General features: G+C 33.9%; 2 protein-coding genes across 2 annotated transcripts in view; both read left to right on the top strand.

Annotated features, from left to right (window-relative positions):
* Positions 1–2,035, top strand: part of LOC111386831 — a 6,984-nt gene extending 4,949 nt beyond the window's left edge. The window contains exons 2-4 of the mRNA XM_023011310.1: positions 740–892; positions 1,082–1,169; positions 1,586–2,035. Coding sequence (XP_022867078.1) covers positions 740–892; positions 1,082–1,169; positions 1,586–1,800 — 456 coding nt within the window. The 3' untranslated portion in view covers positions 1,801–2,035. The remainder of the gene's footprint in view (positions 1–739; positions 893–1,081; positions 1,170–1,585) is intronic.
* A 15,073-nt stretch (positions 2,036–17,108) lies between these two features.
* Positions 17,109–17,805, top strand: LOC111386821. Its single transcript, XM_023011297.1, has one exon. It carries the CDS (start codon positions 17,262–17,264, stop codon positions 17,688–17,690), a length of 429 nt encoding a protein of 142 aa, XP_022867065.1. The 5' UTR covers positions 17,109–17,261; the 3' UTR covers positions 17,691–17,805.
* The last annotated feature ends 685 nt before the right edge of the window (positions 17,806–18,490 follow it).

Here is an 18,490-nt window from a genome sequence, read left to right as displayed (position 1 = left end):
AATAGTGTGACTAGACGGGATTTGAGACTTTCTGGTAATTTGGACATGACTCTTGATATAGTGAAGAATATATGTAACCGACCTACATAAATATGGGACAAGGCTTTTTTGAGTTACGTTTATTGATCTCAATGGGTATCTCTTCCTAAGTTCATTAAGATGCATTTCTTATATAATTTCTTTGTTTTTTCCTCTTAAAAAATGAGAGGAAAACATGCAACTCTGTTGCTGGGGTTCTTATATTGCATGCTTAAAGTAGTCAAAATGACTTTAATTTATACCATGTTCTTTATTGGGTGTTCTTTGTGTATGCTGGAGTTGCTATTAATTAGAGTGCCAAATTTTTAAAACAGTGAGGTAGTTGTGGAAAGATGCTGTGAGGATAATTATTTGAAGCAAAAGGCATGAAAGGACTAGATTGGAGAATTTTTATTTTTTTAGTATCTTGGTATTAATGGACTTTGTAAATGAAGCTCATGGTAGAGGGCAACAGATGCCTTAAATAGGTAATATAACTCCTCCCATCAAGCTCCTAGCATACCCAGTAGGTTCCATGACTTCAGTAGTCATTTCGTCACTGTCTTTGTAGATTCCATCTGTTATGTTGCAGTTTTCACTTGACCTGTCAGATGGGAGCTTACCATATGACTTGATCCCTCTCTGTTCTAGTATACTACTGAAATATTCTTCTGTTTCCTTTGTGGCAGTGTTTTGTAGTAACATTGGAATCTCATAATAGCTATTTCTCATTTATCTTAACTGCTTACAGGTCGGTGATTTGGGGTTGTCGAAGGTAAAATGTCAGACATTAATTTCAGGTGGTGTAAGGGGAACTCTTCCATGGATGGCACCAGAGCTTCTTAATGGCAGTAGTAGCCTTGTGTCTGAGAAGGTTTCTTTCCGATCATCCTATCATTTGAACGCTTGTCACAACATCCTCCTTCCTTACTCGGTTATTTTCCAGAGAAAGGAGGAGGAATAGTAGTTTATTTAAATTAATAATTTGCTGAATGATACTGAAAACGGAAAAGATCATAGCTGCTTTCTTAATTTGGATTTTGCTCAAATGGATTATCTACAGGTTGATGTATTCTCGTTTGGAATCGTAATGTGGGAACTTCTTACTGGAGAAGAGCCGTATACGGACTTGCACTATGGAGCCATTATTGGTATTGTCTCACATCCCAATTACTTGTGTATTTCTAATGTTTATGGTATGTTTGGTATGATGAACTGAACAATACTTTCAAAATTGAGGAAAATGAGTTAAATCTTGTTTATTGTACTGTATAGTGATGTCAATACTAGACTCCTACTTGACCTCCATTAAAATAAGTTTTTTGGAAAAATGAGTTTTGGAATAATGGTTTTTTCGGAGAATGTGTGAACAAAGAATGTGAACAAAGAATATGAAAAATTTTGACTTTACGTGCAAAATATATATTATGTGAATGTGTGGTTGAAAGTGAGTTTGAGAAATATAGTGTGTTGATTAAATGGATGTCAAACAGGGGCAAAGTACAACTAATGTTAATGCTCATAACGAATTTTGCTTGTCTCGTGCTCATTTCATTTATTGCGATAGGTGGTATAGTGAGCAACACATTGAGACCTCCTGTGCCGGAATCTTGTGACCCAGACTGGAGACGTCTCATGGAGAGGTGTTGGTCAGCTGAACCATCGGAAAGGCCAAGTTTCACTGAGGTTGCAGATGACCTACGAGCCATGGCAGCTAAGCTCCCTCCAAAAGGGCAAGTCCAGCAGCCACTTGCACCAACAAATCCTCAAGTCAAAAGCTAATTATACCTATGCTTTGCAGTTTTTTCTTGGAAGTTGACTCGAGAAACCTTTAGCTTAAAATGTAACAACAAAAAGTGATGTATGAATGTCTTATAGACTATTCTATAATCTCTAATTATCTGGTACTGCTATGTCGATAACAGACGTGGACATCTGACCGACCATTCTGTGCTGAAGGTCTTTATTTTTCCATTTTTAGATGTTCGAGGCTGTTAGTAATCCACTTTTTTCCTCACCTTGATTGCAAACACTAATACCATTACAATCCTTTTTCTTTAGATTTGAAATGTAGACTTGGATATCAGTCGAGAAGACAGTTGCTGAATCTGGATATGTTATCGCAATTCCAACCCTCACAATGGTCAGAGCCACCGCCTTTGGATTTGCTCAGATGGCTGGATTTTTTCCAGCATGAACAGTGTTTCAATAGTCTCTTCCGTTTGTTCACTGGTAAATGTGTGAAATTTGATGCCTTGAATAGTTGCTGAAGAAAGTGGCCTTTCTCCCATGATTCTTCAATTGAAATCTATCCTCTCTCCAATTGCCTTTGGTAAAACCAAACCAAATTGAAGTTTTTATAAAATTGAAGGATGAAATTGCTTTTAAAGTATAGTTAGATGATCAAATTGAGGTTTTCAAGTTGAAGATTGAATTTTTTTTTTTTGCAGTACCAAATTGAACTTCCCATAATAGTTGAAGGACTAAATTGAAATTCCATAATAGCTGAAAGATGAAATTGATGTTAATTAGTAGTTGGAGAACCCAATTAAAATTTTGTATTAGTTGAAGGATGAAATTAGGGCTTGGCATGATCCTATTCGGTTTGGTTCTAACGAGAATCGAATCGAATCGAATCCAAAATTTTCGGGTATTAAGAAACTGGTGCTGTCGGGTTTAAATTTAATTATGGAATTGTTCGGGTTCGGTTCAATTCAATTTGATTCTATTCGGTTCCCAAGTTCTGTACTATAATTAATATTTACAAAATTACATTAATTTTACTAATAATATGTTCAATTTTAGCTCTTACAAAATAATGCAGTCTAATTTTATGTGTCTTTTGCTTTTTTTTTGGTTGAATTCTTCATAATTTTGATTGTTAAGATCACATGAAGAAGAAGATAGCGAGCTCACAATAATTAAGAGAGGCGTTGTCGAACTTCAATTTGATTTCTCTAAAATGGCAGAGATGACACTTGTTATCAATTTTAGTCTTGCAAGTGTACGAACGGTAACAAGTAATAGTGGACTTGAAAGTTCGGGTTGTTGATCTCACAATGATTATTTTCTAGCACTTAATTCAATTTTTCTCTAACTACCATTTGATGAAAACAAAATAAAAGTTGTAAGATTTGAGTTTCAATCTAAATTCTAGAAAGTAAATAGATGCATACACAATTGTTTGTAAAATCAAATAATAAAAGGACGTTAGGGCAGAGTAACTTCATCTATTGATCACCTTTACATTTCAAATTAAGAATCACACCTAATGTAGTGTTCGGTCGAATTCTCCTATTATATTCAATTTATCCCTCGAGTTCTCATTAAGTCTACTTAACTAATTAAATTTCATATCTCTATACAAATTCAATTTAGTTAAACGAGTTCATTGTCCTATAAATTCAATTATGACCGCAATAGATGGCATATGTATCTCTACTGGTTATATCAATGTATTGAATTTTACGACATGGTCTAAATTCTAAACTCATATCTCTATTTCTAAAGGATTCAAAAATCCATCAACTTATTGATCAGATAATTTAATGCAATCAATTCATAGTAAAAATCAACACATAAAAAATTAAAAACCAAGATTCTTAATAAGAAAATATAAAAGATCTCAAATGGTTACATTATTTGCCCTAACAATAAATTTAGCTACGCATAATGAAAAAAGAGAAACAACAAATTGTCTTAGAATATATCACAAGATTTTGTATTAAAGATATAGAAGAATAAGTAGATCTTGCACCAAGAATTCCTTCCTCTTCTAGTTGATGCTTTACACGATGAGTTTGTCGTTGTTTTCTCCCTTTGAATTTCACATTTTCTCTCCCAAGATGTGTTTTTTGCCTCCTAATGTGTGGAGCCCCTTAAAGTGTGAGAGTTTTCGTATTTATAGGTCTCATATCGTGTATGAAGAATAGGGTTTTTCTATGGACTCAAAAACGGGTCGAAATTTGTGCCCTAATGAATCTGTGTGCGGCGCCACATCACCGTGATGATAAATGGGTTAGCGTAGCAGCGCCCTGGGGGTGGCGCCACAGTGCTAACTCTCTGTCTCTCTCGGCATCAAGGTTCTTCGTTTTTGCAGCGCCGCAACGCCCTGAACGTGGTGCCGCGACGCCTATACTCTAGTTCTACCTTGGTTTCTAGCGCTTTGGTGCTACTCATCCCACTTTTACTTTGCCTATTTTGCCCTTGTATCACAACTTCTTTTCCATTCATGCCACTAACTTCAATTAATGATCTTTCTTTGTATCCTTTACCATCTCGATAAACATATAAAACAACATTAATAAACACATTAAAAACGTTCCCTACTCGTGAAATTTAACATACAATTAAGTTAAAATTGGCTTAAACTCATGAGTAAAATACACTCGTCAACACTACTACAGAATAACAGATTTGAATAAAACTTAGATCAATCTAATTAAGTTGGGATTGAATTGAAAATTAAAAATAAGAAAATCATATTTTTATGTTTGAGCTCAATTAACTAGCTAGCAAATTTATTTAGAAAAAATAAAATTATTTGACTTATTTAAAATAAATAAATTTAAAAAATTATGAAGATTCGATTCTTATTCGTTTTTGATTTAGAACCTAGAACCGAATCGAACCCGTTGGTTCTCAATTTAGATAGTCGTTTAGGTATTTAATTTAAGAAGAATCGTTCAATTCAGTTCAGTTCGATTCGGGAGTTTTGTCAAGCTCTAGATGAAATTGATTTTAAAAAATAGTTGAATGACCAAATTGAACTTTCCTAATAATTAAAGAATAAAATTGAGTTAACTAATAGTTGGATGACCAAATTGAACTTCTCTAATAGTTGAAGGATACAATTGAAGTTAGTTGAAGGGCCAAGTAACTTTCCTAATAATTGAATGATAAAATTGAGGTCAAAGAATAGTTGGAGGACCAAATTGAACTTCCCAAGAAGTTGAAAGCTGAAATTAATGTTAGTTAGCCCCTGTTTGGTGGCCATTATTTTGGAAAAAGATTGTTTTAAATAGTGATTTTTTTTTAAAATTTTATTTTAGTTACAAAATAAGATTTAGGGCTTATTTAAGCCCCATTATTTAGAAAAAAATGCATTATTCTACTGTATTTTGAAATCATTTCAACTACACATTTTTCAATAAAATAATATTATACGTAAATTCAAAATTCTTTTCTAATTTTTTAACCACACATTTCTCATTAATACACTAATCAAAAATTCATTTTTTCTCCAAAATGGGATTCAAACAAGGGCTTAAATCAGAGAGAAATTTTTTATACACTCAAACAATGCTCATTGTTTTGGCTCTTATTATTATTTTTTCCCCCTTTTTCATGAAACATTTATTGATTTTGCATAATCTTTAATTTGACATACTTTTTATATGTTGACAAAATCAGAACCTTCAATGATCAAAATCACACTAGGCCTCTGTTTCTCTTTCATTTTTTTTAAAATTCTTTTCTTCTATATAGTTATTACCAACCACACATTTAAACAATAAAATATTCTACATGTAAATTAATAAAAGTTCCTTACCTTTTAACCATATATATTTCCAATAAATATTCTACATGTAAATTAATAAAATTTCCTTACCTTTTAACCATATTTTTTCCAAAAATTCATTATCAAAACAATGTTAATCCAAAAAATGCCCACCAAACAGGGGCTTAGTTCCAAAATAATAAATAGTACGAAATCAAAGCCCTATGAATGTGAATCAATACTCACATGTCAATCTCTATCAATTTGGCACCAAGAGTGGGTAAATATGGGCTCAGATCACAAGCCTAAAACACGTAAGGCAGCACCACACGAATGGACCAAGAATCCCACTCAAAAATCACAAAGAAAGCACCCACAAGTCACAAAAAAGCAACTGCGCAGAGACTGCAAAAGAGCGACAGCAAGCAAGGTATTAAAGAATTGAAGCAGGAAATGAATTCCATTGTACTGCCTCGAAGAGAGAAAATCAAATCAGTATCAACTAATCTAACCGCCTAACTAATAGCTGGCTCTAGAGGCGCGCCTTCTTGCTTCTTTCTGTTAGTCTTCTATCTGTTACTCTTCCTCAAGATGGAGTGTGAGGATTAATAACACCCATCTTGGATAATAGGGAAAACATCAGCCTTTGTAAAAATGTCGACTAATTGATTATGAGAACGAACTGGTAGTAATTTGACCGAGCCATCGGTCACCTTATCTCGAACAAAATGGTAATCGATCTCGACGTGCATAGTACGTTGGTGAAAGATGGGATTTAAAGCAATATGAATTGCTGCTAGATTGTCACAAAATATCAATGCTGAATCTTTGTTGGAAATCTAAAAATCCTGAAGTAATTGAATAAGCCAAATTGGTTCACTAATAGTAGATGCTAGTGCACGATATTTAGCTTCAACTAAAGATTTGGATATTGTAGTTTGCTTCTTAGCTTTCAAAGAAATTAGAGAATCTCCAAGAAAAACACAAAAGTCGGTGACTGATTTCCTTTTATCAAGACACGCTTCCCAATCTGCATCTGCGAAGGCTTTAAAACGCAATGAAGATTTTGTAGAAAACAAAATTTCTTGCCCTGGACTTGCCTTGAGATATTGTAAAAGGTGATGAGCTGCATTTAGATGTGGCTGTCTGAGTTGTGACACAAATTGGCTCCACTTGTGAACAGCAAATGTGATATCAGGTCTGTATATAGTAAGGTAAAGGAGGCGACCAATCAGTCTCCTGTACATGGATACATTAGCAATGAGTTTCCCTTCAGATGAACTGAGTTTTAGGTTAGGATGCATAGGCAATGCAGTTGGTTTACATGCCAAGAATCTAGTGTCCTCAAGTAATTGCAGAGTATATTGCCATTGTGACATGAAGATTCCTTTTTGTGACCTTGCTATTTCCAGCCCAAGAAAATACTTTAACTTGCCAATATCCTTCAGCTTAAATTGACTATGCAGGAACCCTTTGAAAGAGTTAATTTCATGCTGATTAAATCTAGTGACGATGATGTCATCGACATAGACCAATAGAGCAATAAATGTGCTACCAGTACCTTTGGTAAACAATGAATAATATGCTTTTGACTGCTGGAAACTGTGATCAATGAGCGCATTGCAAAATTTTGAAAACCATTGCTGTGATGCTTGCTTAAGGCCATAAATTGACTTATGGAGCCTACAAACCAGATTCTCCCCCTGAATTTTAGAACCAGTATATTCTATATATACAAAGGCAAATCCTTGTATATTTCTTCGAACAAATCTCCATTGAGAAAGGCATTGTTAACATCAAGTTGTGTGATATGTCAATTATTAATGGCTGCTATTGCTAGAAGAGTTCTGATAGCAACAAGTTTGGCAACGGGTGAAAATATCTCATTGAAATCCAATCCCTCTTGCTGGGTATATCCCTTAGCCACCAAGCGTGCCTTGTATCTATCTATGCTGCCATCCGATTTATACTTTATTTTATAGATCCATCTGTAGCCTATAGAATATTTCTCATTAGGTAGTCTTTTAACAGACTGGTATTAGTCATCTCCATGGCATCTAATTCAGCTGCCATAGCATCCATCCAATGATCATATTTGACTGTGGTGATAATATTCAGGTTCAAAGTTTGATGACACATTTAACAGATAATGATCATAAAAGGGAGAAAATGCCTTATAAGAGATATATTTGGATATGGTAAAGAATCATGGGACTGTTGACTAGGAGATTACAATGAAAATCTCTAAGATATGAAGGGGGTCTGTTGAGTCTTGATGATCTTCTGGGAACATCTGATATGTAAGAATGATTAGTGATAGGAGGTGAATTGTGCTGCAAATTATCTGTATCACTTGCAGCTTTAATATGCACATCAGGAATTCTGGATTGTGAAGTGGAGACGGGTATAGAAGAATGGGTTTCAAAAGTAGGAAAAGGTAACACGAGATCAGGAAAATAATCAATTATATTGAAATGATGGGGAATAGATTGGAAAGGAAATATATGTTCATGGAAAACTATATCTCTAGAAATAAAGAAGGTCTTGGATAGGATATCATACAGCTTATATCCCTTCGATCCTGGAGGGTACCCTACAAAGACACAGGCTCTAGCTCTAGGAGTAAACTTTGTTCGATTGGATGAAAGAGTTGATGCAAAACATAGACGTCCAAACACTTTGAGAGGCTATAATCTACAGGTTTGTTGTACAAGACGGAGAATAAACTTTTATTTTGTAAAGTGGAGGATGGAGTTCTATTTATAAGAAAGGTTGCAGTTAATGTACATTCACTTCAAAACTGGATAGAAACTTGTGCTTGAAAATACAATGATCTACCTACATTAAGCAAATGCTGATGTTTTCTCTCAACCACTGAATTTTGTTCAGGCCTTTCAACACAAGTAAATTGGTGGATGACTCATTTAGAATGAAAGAAATTAGTTAATTCCGACTTAAGAGCATTATCTGACTGAATTTCTTTATTATCTTTTGAAATTGTATCTCAATCATCTTAAAAAATGTGGGAATGATATAGATGGACTCTAATTTGTGTTTCATGAGATATGACCATGTGAAACATGTGCAATCATCTACCAAAGTGAGAAAGTACATGTATCCAAAGTGAAAAGGAACATGATAAGGTCCCCAGGTATCACAAGTTGTCCAATCAAAAGCATTGATAGACAAATGATTATTTGAGACAAAGGAAAGTCTTCTCTGTTTTACCAATGGACAAACATTACAATGAACTGAATTATGGTTTCCATTCTTATCACAACTCAAATGTAATTGATCTTTTAAAAAGACTAACTTCTGAAATAATAAATGACCTAATTTGTGATGCCATGTACAAGTATTCACTTTATTTACAGCTGAGGAAATGGAAACACAAACATCATCAATCAAAGCGTTACTTTTATTATCTTGTGCTAAATCACATGAGGAATCACTCATTTTGTATAAATCAGCAATTCTTTTACCCTTGCAATTCATCTTCTGGTTGTGTGCATCCTGGATAACACGTGTAATAAAGAATCTAACTTCAATGCAAGGATCCCTGGTTAATGAGCTAACTGACATTAGGTTGAATTTAAACTGTAGCACATATAACACATCTTTAAGCATCAGACTATGGCCACATTTCACAGCCCCAATGAATTTTACAGGAATTATCTTATGGTTTGACAAAGTGACACATACATTCTTAAAGGTTTCATAGTACTGAAAGTAGATTGATTGAAGCATTATGGCTGGTAGCCTCAGAATCCACCACCATTGTTGAGGTGTAGCCATGGATTAAAAGCAATAGAGAAACAAGCACCTGTCGCCTGATTAGAGTGTTCATCATTCCCTGTGTAAACTTTTGCAGAAGCCAGATGATTGCTCAACATGTTCATTATTTGCTGGTATTGAATATGGTTCAAAGATTGCATGAAATCTCTTGCATTACTCTGTACTTGCTTTGGAATAGACTCGAAAACTACCTGATTTGCAACACATGCCTTGACTGGTCGTTGGTAGCTCCTAATTGGTCGGTAAAACCAGATTTCTGCTTCTTCTTCTTATAACTAGGAGGATATCCATGTAATTTGTAACATTTATCCACTGAATGACTTGCTTGTCCACAATAAGTACACATGGGCCTTTCCTTCATTTGAAACTTGTTATGTGTCTGTCTTGAGCTGGTTTTCTTAGGATCAGTTTTAGCATAGAATGCTATAGAATCTCCAGCGTTAGAATTACTGGCATTAATGTTTATATTTCTTTGATGTTCTTTTTGAGAAACAAGGGAAAATACGTTGTTGATAGGAGATATAGGATTCACAAGTAACAATTGCCCTCTGACTTAAGCAAATGTATCATTCAGCCCTATTAAAAATGACATAACATACTCTATATAATATTGTTCTGAAAACCACTACAAACACACTCCCCACACGAACATATTGGTCTGAAGTTATTGAGTTCTTCCCAAATTGTTTTCAATTTGGTGAAATAAGCACCAACAGATGACTGACCTTGAGTGAGATTCATCCATTCTCGTTTTAGTTGAAATATGCGAGGTGCATTCTTCTGCTGAAACCTTTCTTTCAAATCAATCCATACGACTCAGAGTAATTGAAACTTGCAGAGATCTCCTTAGAGACTGAGTTGAGAATCCATGAGATAACCATATTGTTACTACGAATCCAATTGTTGAGCTGATCATCATTGTCTTCAGGTTAGACAATGATCCATCAAAATAATCGAGTTTGTTCTTCACGAATAGAACTATCACCATGGCTCTACTCCATGAAGCATAATTGTCACCAGTAAGAGGTTGTGATACAAGCACAAGCCTCGGGTTGTCTGAATGGTGAATATAGTAAGGACTAGACCCATCATCAATGGTAGAATTCTTATTGATGATGAGGAATTGTTTGCTGCCTATGCCATTACGTGCCAAAAGAAATTCAATCGAAGATTCAATTGAATTTCAGAGAAGCAGACAATAGAAGTACAAAAACTCTGATACCATATTAAAAAATTGAAGCGGGAAAAATGAATTCCATTGTATTGAATCGAAGAGAAAATCAAACCAGTACACTGCAAGGTGGTGTGTATAAATAGAAAATTATATCAACAAACTAACCAACTCAACTGCACAAAGCAATACAAAATGGACATGTGGCCTTGATCACCTAATCTAACCACCTAACTGATAGCTGGCTTCAGTGGCGCGCCTCCTTGGTTCTTTCTGTTAGTCTTCTATCTGTTATAAAGAGACAGCACAAACAGGGGCTGATTCTAGAACCCAAGCGCCGGCCAAAGTGTAGGCAAAAAAGAGGGGAAGATGGGTTGCACAAAGGCATGGTCGGTCCTAAGGCAAGGCAAATGAGGCCCTCGTCTCAGGCCCAAGACTGAACAAGGCAAAACAGTTCAGATCTAATGGTGCGGGATTTGATGTAAATTTATTGAAGACAAGATCTAAAATGGTTAAATTTGGGGTTTATTTTCTTGAAAATGATGTGAAATTTGATGAATTTTATAAATGGATGTCTATAAATATTTATGTCATTGTCTTATTTTTGTATAAAAATTTTGTGAAGATAGATATTTATGTGATTATATTTGTTAAATTCATGTCGTCGTCTTATTTTTGTACAAAAACTTTGCAAAGATATTACTATATTTTACAATTCTTTCATTCTAAATCCGCTTTAAAAGGGAAAGTCGTATTTTAAATTAGCAATAGGTCGCATAATATACTGTTGAATTTTACATTTACACTGATTTCGTCAGGACCTAATTTATAAAATTCGCCTCGAGCCCCGACCATCACAAGACCGGCCCTGCACAAAGGAGCCAAAATCCTGCCATGATCAAAGGAAGAAGCACAACAATAGCCTGGCAAAGGAATAACCTTGTGACATACGTGTATAGCGAAAAAAGGAGGCCAAGATATGTAGTTCCATTTAGGTTAAATAAGTGGGTTGAGCCCTAAATGAAACACTCGGTCCGACTTAGATTCGTGGGCTTCCAGTTGTGGTTTTGGGCTTATGTGATTAAATATTCAATCTCGAACTTCTAACGAAGCCTATGAATAAAAAAGCCAACTCGATTTGTTCATTATAGCCTCGAATTTATTTTGCATCAAAAATTCCCACCATATGTAAATGATCATCAATTCAAATATTATCTAAAAAATTTAAGTAGAGTATTGAAATTCATAAATGCAATCATTCTAGAGTCAGAATAAAGAATCTTTAGAAAATAAGAATCATCTTGTATTTAAAAAGTCTCAAAAAAATGCTCATACGTTACCAAAAGTCTTTTTCAATAAATTTAATTTGGGTATATGAATCTTTTGTCATGTCATATAATATTCTTGAATATATAATTAAACAAGCACAAGCCTCGGGTTGTTTTAATGGTGAATATAGAAAGGACTAGACCCATCATCAGTGGTAGAATCCTTATTGATGACGAGGAATTGTTTGCTGCCGATGCCATTACATGCCAAAAGAAATTCAATCGAAGATTCAATTGAATTTCAGAGAAGCAGACAATAGAAGCACAAAAGCTCTGATACCATATTAAAAAATGAAGCAGGAAAAATGAATTCCATCGTATTGAATCGAAGAGAAAATCAAATCAGTACATTGCAAGGTGGTGTGTAATAGAAAATGATATCAACAAACTAACCAACTCACTAACTCAACTGTACAAAGCAATACAAGATGGACATGTGGACTTGATCAACTAATCTAACCACCTAACTGATAGCTGGCTCCAGTGGCGCACCTCCTTGGTTCTTTCTGTTATATGGAGACAGCACAAACAGGGGCTGATTCTAGAACCCAAGCGCCGGCCAAAGTGTAAGCAAAAAAGAGGGGAAGATGGGTTGCACAAAGGAGCCAAAATCCTGCCATGATCAAAGGAAGAAGCACAACAATAGCCTGGCAAAGGAATAACCTTGTGACATACGTGTATAATGAAAAAAGGAGGCCAACATATGCAGTTCCATTTAGGTTAAATAAGTGGGTTGAGCCCTAAATGAAACACTCGGTCCGTCTTAGATTCGTGGGCTTCCAATTGTGGTTTTGGGCTTACGTGATTCAATATTCAATCTCGAACTTCTAACGAAGCCTATGAATAAAAAAGCAAACTCGATTTGTTCATTACATCCCCAAATTTATTTTGTATCAAAAATTCCCACCATATGTAAATGATCATCAGTTCAAATATTATCTAAAAAATTTAAGAAGAGTATTGAAATTTATAAATGCAATCATTCTAGAGTCAGAATAAAGAATCTTTAGAAAATAAGAATCATCTTGTATTTAAAAAGTCTCAAGAAAATGCTCATATGTTACCAAAAGTCTTTTTCAATAAATTTAATTTGGGTATATGAATCTTTTGTCATGTCATATAATATTCTTGAATATATAGTTAAGATCATCATTTTATGCCTTTCTCCACCCATTTAAATAGGTTGACTTTTCTTAATTTCTTGTCTTAATTATATAGGCTGATTTTTTTTTTTTTTTATTGAGAATGTTTTATTTTGTTCTTTTACTAATATATCCTTATTTAATTTGTCTAGTCATAATCAATTTTTCTCACTTAATTTTGAAATTGTACAAATATAAATAAGGGTAGACTGAGAAAATTTTTGGTAAAACTTTTTTCAATAACATTAATATGATTTCTTAATTCGTGAAAACAAGCCTATATAAATAGGGGTGTCAATGGGCCGAGCCGACATGAGCTCAGCTCGCGAGCACACGTCGTTTTTTTTTTTTTTTGGAAACAAATAGGTAAATTGAAAAATACAAAAGTAATTTTAATTTTTAAATCGTGAATTTTTTATATAAAAAATTTTTATATATAAAAAATTAGGTAAAAAATTTAAACCCTCCTCCTTTATCCGGGCTTGGGATCGACTATTTAAATTTAGAGTAGATGGAGTTAAAAATTGTGTTGTTTGTTTGTTCGTGTATAATTTTTTAAAGAAAATTTAAAATAGTATTAAAAATTATTTTTTCAAACAACATTGTGCATTCCCTTGCATATAATTTTCGAAGTAAATCATTTCTAAAAATTAAAAGGGTAATCGAATGTCCTTTCAATTGTCAGAAATCTTCATTTCAAAGATTATATATAATTTTCGAAGTGAAAGACTTCTGACAATTGAAAGGGCAATCATTCGATTACCCTTTTAATTTTTAGAAAGAATTTACTTCAAAAATTATATGCAAAGGTACGCACAGCGTTGTTCGATAAAAGAATTTAAAATGTAGACATATAGTAGTAATAGTACTAAGTACTAACAAAAATTTAACTAAATTGATGGAAAGAATTTTTTTTTAATTAAAAGAGAGAAAAAAATAAAAATGAAATCTTTATTTTTCTTTTTAAAATAGATAAAATATAAACCCTCCTCCTTTATCAGAGCTTGAGACCGGCTGCTTAAATTTTTAGTAGGAGGAGTTAAAAATTGTACACGAACAATTTATTGTAGCGTGTACAATTTTTTAAAGAAAATTAAAAGTAATGATAAGAAAACAAAAGTTTCATCAATATAATTAAATCAAATATCACATACTTGACTACATGCAATTTCGGTATATTTATCTTGTAGTCGAAAATGAGCGTTCTGCCAATCCTTAACACATATTAACGCTTCTAAAATATCTTATTTCAGTCGGCTCCTGATTTCGCTCAAAACTCTTTTACCTGCACTAAAAGTAGACTCCGAAACAACAGTGCTAACCGGAGGTATCAGCAGATCTTTTACAATCGCAAATATAACTGGCCAACGTCGTTCATACCTTCGCCGGGATTTAATTATTTCGTCTGAACTTTTTTAATTGTTTTATCTGTTGGCATATTCTGGTTGAAATAATCAATTAATTCAGCAGACAATGCATTATGGTTTGAGCCCGTAGATGATTGATGAGAATGAGATATAGATGGTGACGACATGACAGTGGCAGCAGATGAACACATTGCAGATGAATCATATCTATACGAATTAATGCCTTGAAATAAATTAAATATTTTCGCATCTTCTTCAATTTCAGCGAAAGGAGTTGGTGCAGATGGTACCCGACTAATATTGCTACCCATTCGGTTCGCATATAATTCATACATAATATTTGTTTTAAATTTCTATATGTGATAGGTGTATCAAATGTTAAGGCGTTTGAAATTTAATCAATTATATATTTAGTTCTCGATAGATTATATTGGGGGTCCATCACACATGCTAAAGGAAATAATATAGGCAAGTCTTCCCAATATTTTCTAAATTTTAATTCTATAGCAATTATAATTTCACTAAAATCATGGTCATTTTTGTATTTATGAAATGTTCTTGCAATTATATAAAGACGTTCAAGCACCATACAGCTGGTGGGATAGTAAACGTCCGATAAAATCTTAGTGATTTCATAAAAAGATGTCAAAAATCTTTTAAACTTTCAAAGTTATTTGCCAATCACGTTCAGTCAACATACCCTCATCATCACTTCTGACATGTCTATTATTATAAAAGTCAGTTATTAAATGTTCAAAACCTTCACATGACTTTAATAACAAGTAAGTAGAATTCCACCCATGACCTACATCGCTAACAAATGTTTTAGTATTTTGCACTCATTTTTCGGCACAATAATTCTCAAATGCTTGTTTTCTGCTTGGGGAGATTGTGATATATATTAGTGCGTTCCTAATATTTTGAAGTTCATCCTTTATATGTTTTAAATCATTTTAGACAATTAAATTCAAAATATGACATATACAACGAATATAAAACAAATACCCGCCAAAATCAGGTTGCAGTACCCTATGCAATTTATCAGCAACTACTTTATTAACACTAGCATTATCGAAAGTAAATGAACGAATTTTACTTTCGTAATGATATTCTCTAACAATACTAATAATATCATTAAATATATTATTAGCGTTGTGGGGAAATTCAATAATTCTAAAAGTAATAATTTTTTTATGCATGCATCAAAGTGGATCTATATAATGTGCAGTTGCAGCTATATATGCTCTTTTATTAATCCCTTCCCATATATCCGAAGTGAAAGATATGACATCCCCATATTTTTGCAAATCAATAATTAATTGTTATTTTGTTTCAGTAAAATATTGTATTGTATCGGAACGAAGAGTGTTTCGACTTACCTCAACATACTTTGACTGCAGATATTCTTTCACATACGAGACATAGTGTTGGTTGTTAATTAATGGCAAAGGCAACTCAATATCAGCAACAAGCTTCACCATTTTGGTTCGAGTTCTCTCCTCCGAATACACCCATGTGGATAGGGGTGCAGCAGAATCATTGACGTCTGGACTGGCAAATTGCAATTGTGTTTGACAACCTGGAATAAGTCCGTGTTTGGCCGCACATACTTTGTAATGACGGTTGAAATGTGTGGTACCAATTCTTCTTTACCATGCTAATCTTCGTTGGCAGTATTTACATACTGCTTTGGATTTTAGGACTCCATTAATGATTTTTCCCGTTGAAATCAACTTAAAGTGATCCTAATATTTTGCTTGTTTTTTCCTCTTTCGCTTTCCCCTCGCATCAGGAATGTTTAATTCAAGCTCTTATTCCTGATCGTGTTCTGCTTTAGGAACGTCAACATCATCCAAATTAATTGGATAATTTGGATTGTCGCTTACATGATGATGAAGATCCAAATCTGGAATATCTTCAGGTAGGGGTACGTCATTTAGACTTTCAAATTGATTCCGAAATTGACTTTGCGGTGTCATAGGCAATTCGTTTCTTCTCACATCGAACAAGTTTTCGACAAATGTGCGTGAATCCATTTGTTTAATTATAATAAGTAATAATTAGTAAAAGAATAATTGTATAAATGTAGTGAGAAATGAAAATTGGATGAAATTTCAATAAATATAGTGAGAACTAAGAAATGAGAATTGGATATTGTATAAATTGTATATAAAAATTGCACAACTATCAACACAACACAAGAGAGTTGAGAGAAAGATAATTGAGAGTTGAGAGTGAATTGTAAATGCCACTATTTATAAAAGAAGAAGAGGGAAGAAAAAATAATAAAAAAAAATTTTTAAAAAAAAACTTAAAGGACTGAAACGGTCATAAATTAAAAAAAAAAATTCAGGGACCGAAACGGTCACTTTTTAAACAAGCCCATGAGCCAGGCCCGCAAGCGGCTCGTTTAATCCCACCGAACCAACCCGCTCGGCTCGTATTTTTACGAGTCCGATCTGCCCACGAGCTAAGTTTTCGCGAGGCGATGAGTCGCTCGACCCATTTATCACCCCTATATATAAATGGGTCAGAGTGCATATTAAATAATAATAAGATATTCAGCAAACTATTTCATAGCTCAGGCCCGTTCTTTTGTAACATGTTTAATCGAAACGCGTTTGTCTTATAATTATGTGAAATATATGTCAACTTAAAGTTATCTTTTCATGCAATTATTTAACAAGCCGGCAATTAATGCGGCATTGAGAAAAATAAAATAACCTAATTTTCTTTGTTTAGTCTTAAATTCTTTATTCAAGTAACGTTTCTCTTCACCTTCTTTGATCTTTCCTTAATTGCAGTCTTCATCTGCAGACATAAACAAAACACGCAAGCACGCACGCGGTCACTCGGCACAGACTTGCATATATAAAGTTATAAACATTTCATTCACATCCCATCTTCTAAAGATTTTATTTATAACTTCCCTTTATTCCTATGACTATGCCTGGAGAAAAACAAGGTTGTGGCGACTATGAAGAGGAGGCTTCAGCCACCGGATGTGGCTGTTTTAGGTTATTCTGCGGTGGACGGAAAAAAAGCAGCCAAGGAGAAAGTCATTATTTGTTACAAGGGAGACAAGTCTACAAGGAAACATGGTTGGTTACAAAATTTAAGAAATTGAAGGAGTTTTCAGAGTTGGTGGCAGGGCCTAAATGGAAAAACATGATAAGGAAAATTGGCAAGGTTTGTAATCCTAAGAAGAAATCTCAGATGACGACGCAGCTTCAGTATTCTCCTGGAAGTTATGCTCTCAATTTTGATTGTGGTGGTGAGGATGAAGAAGAAGATAATTTGTTGCACAGTTTTTCATCAAGGTTTGCATCTCGTGATTTCAGCTATCAACAAAGTAGAGATGGGTTGTGATTATTGAAAAGAAATATATTTAATTGGTGTAGTTGGTAATTGATCAAATAATTCTTTTCTTGTAAAATAGAAATTAATTATGATTAAATACATTGTTCTTGTGCATAGGGTCAAATGTTTCTAGAAGTTCGAACTTATCCGCCCATCGTAATTTATTCAAAAGTACACCTAATCTATGTACTTGACCTTGTGACACCCGCAATAACCAAAATGTTAAGAAAACCATTCCTTAAGAAGAGACATTCATCTCAAAATCTCATAGAAGTTGTCAATCATTAGCACCAGATACAAATATTTTTAATATATTTTTAATTAAAATCGATAAAATTGTATTGCAAAAATTAATTATCGACTTTGATTTAAGTTTTTATCAACTCTTTTAACTAAACTCGACAGAGGCTAAAGAGTGAGAGAACATGGAATTTATCTCTGTTGAAATAACGGATTGATCGACCCATTACTTCAACCATTTCTTCATTGTATATTGTGTATATACAATAACGTGGAGATGCAAGTGTTCACAACCAGTCTAGAGTTCCTTTCTATAGATAAATATACTATTAACTGCAAATAGATGGTACAAACAGAACTTTTCAAATGGGGTTCTTCCCATTTGTACACCTATTTCTCTGTCTAAATCCCATGACACCAAGTGATCAACCAGATAAGTAGCCACTGAAATCTTCCATTTCAGCTCCACCTTCAAAGGCCATGCTTGAATGGCCACTGGGTATGAACATAAATGGCAAAGCCTCGCTTTTCTTCAATCTGAAATTTTTGCTCGCATGACAGGCTCATTG

The sequence above is a fragment of the Olea europaea genome, unplaced genomic scaffold, assembly GCF_002742605.1.
Source record: "Olea europaea var. sylvestris unplaced genomic scaffold, O_europaea_v1 scaffold374, whole genome shotgun sequence".
Taxonomy (NCBI): Eukaryota; Viridiplantae; Streptophyta; class Magnoliopsida; order Lamiales; family Oleaceae; genus Olea; species Olea europaea.
The sequence above is the reverse complement of the archived record's forward strand: the minus strand, read 5'-3'. Positions and strand labels throughout refer to the sequence as shown.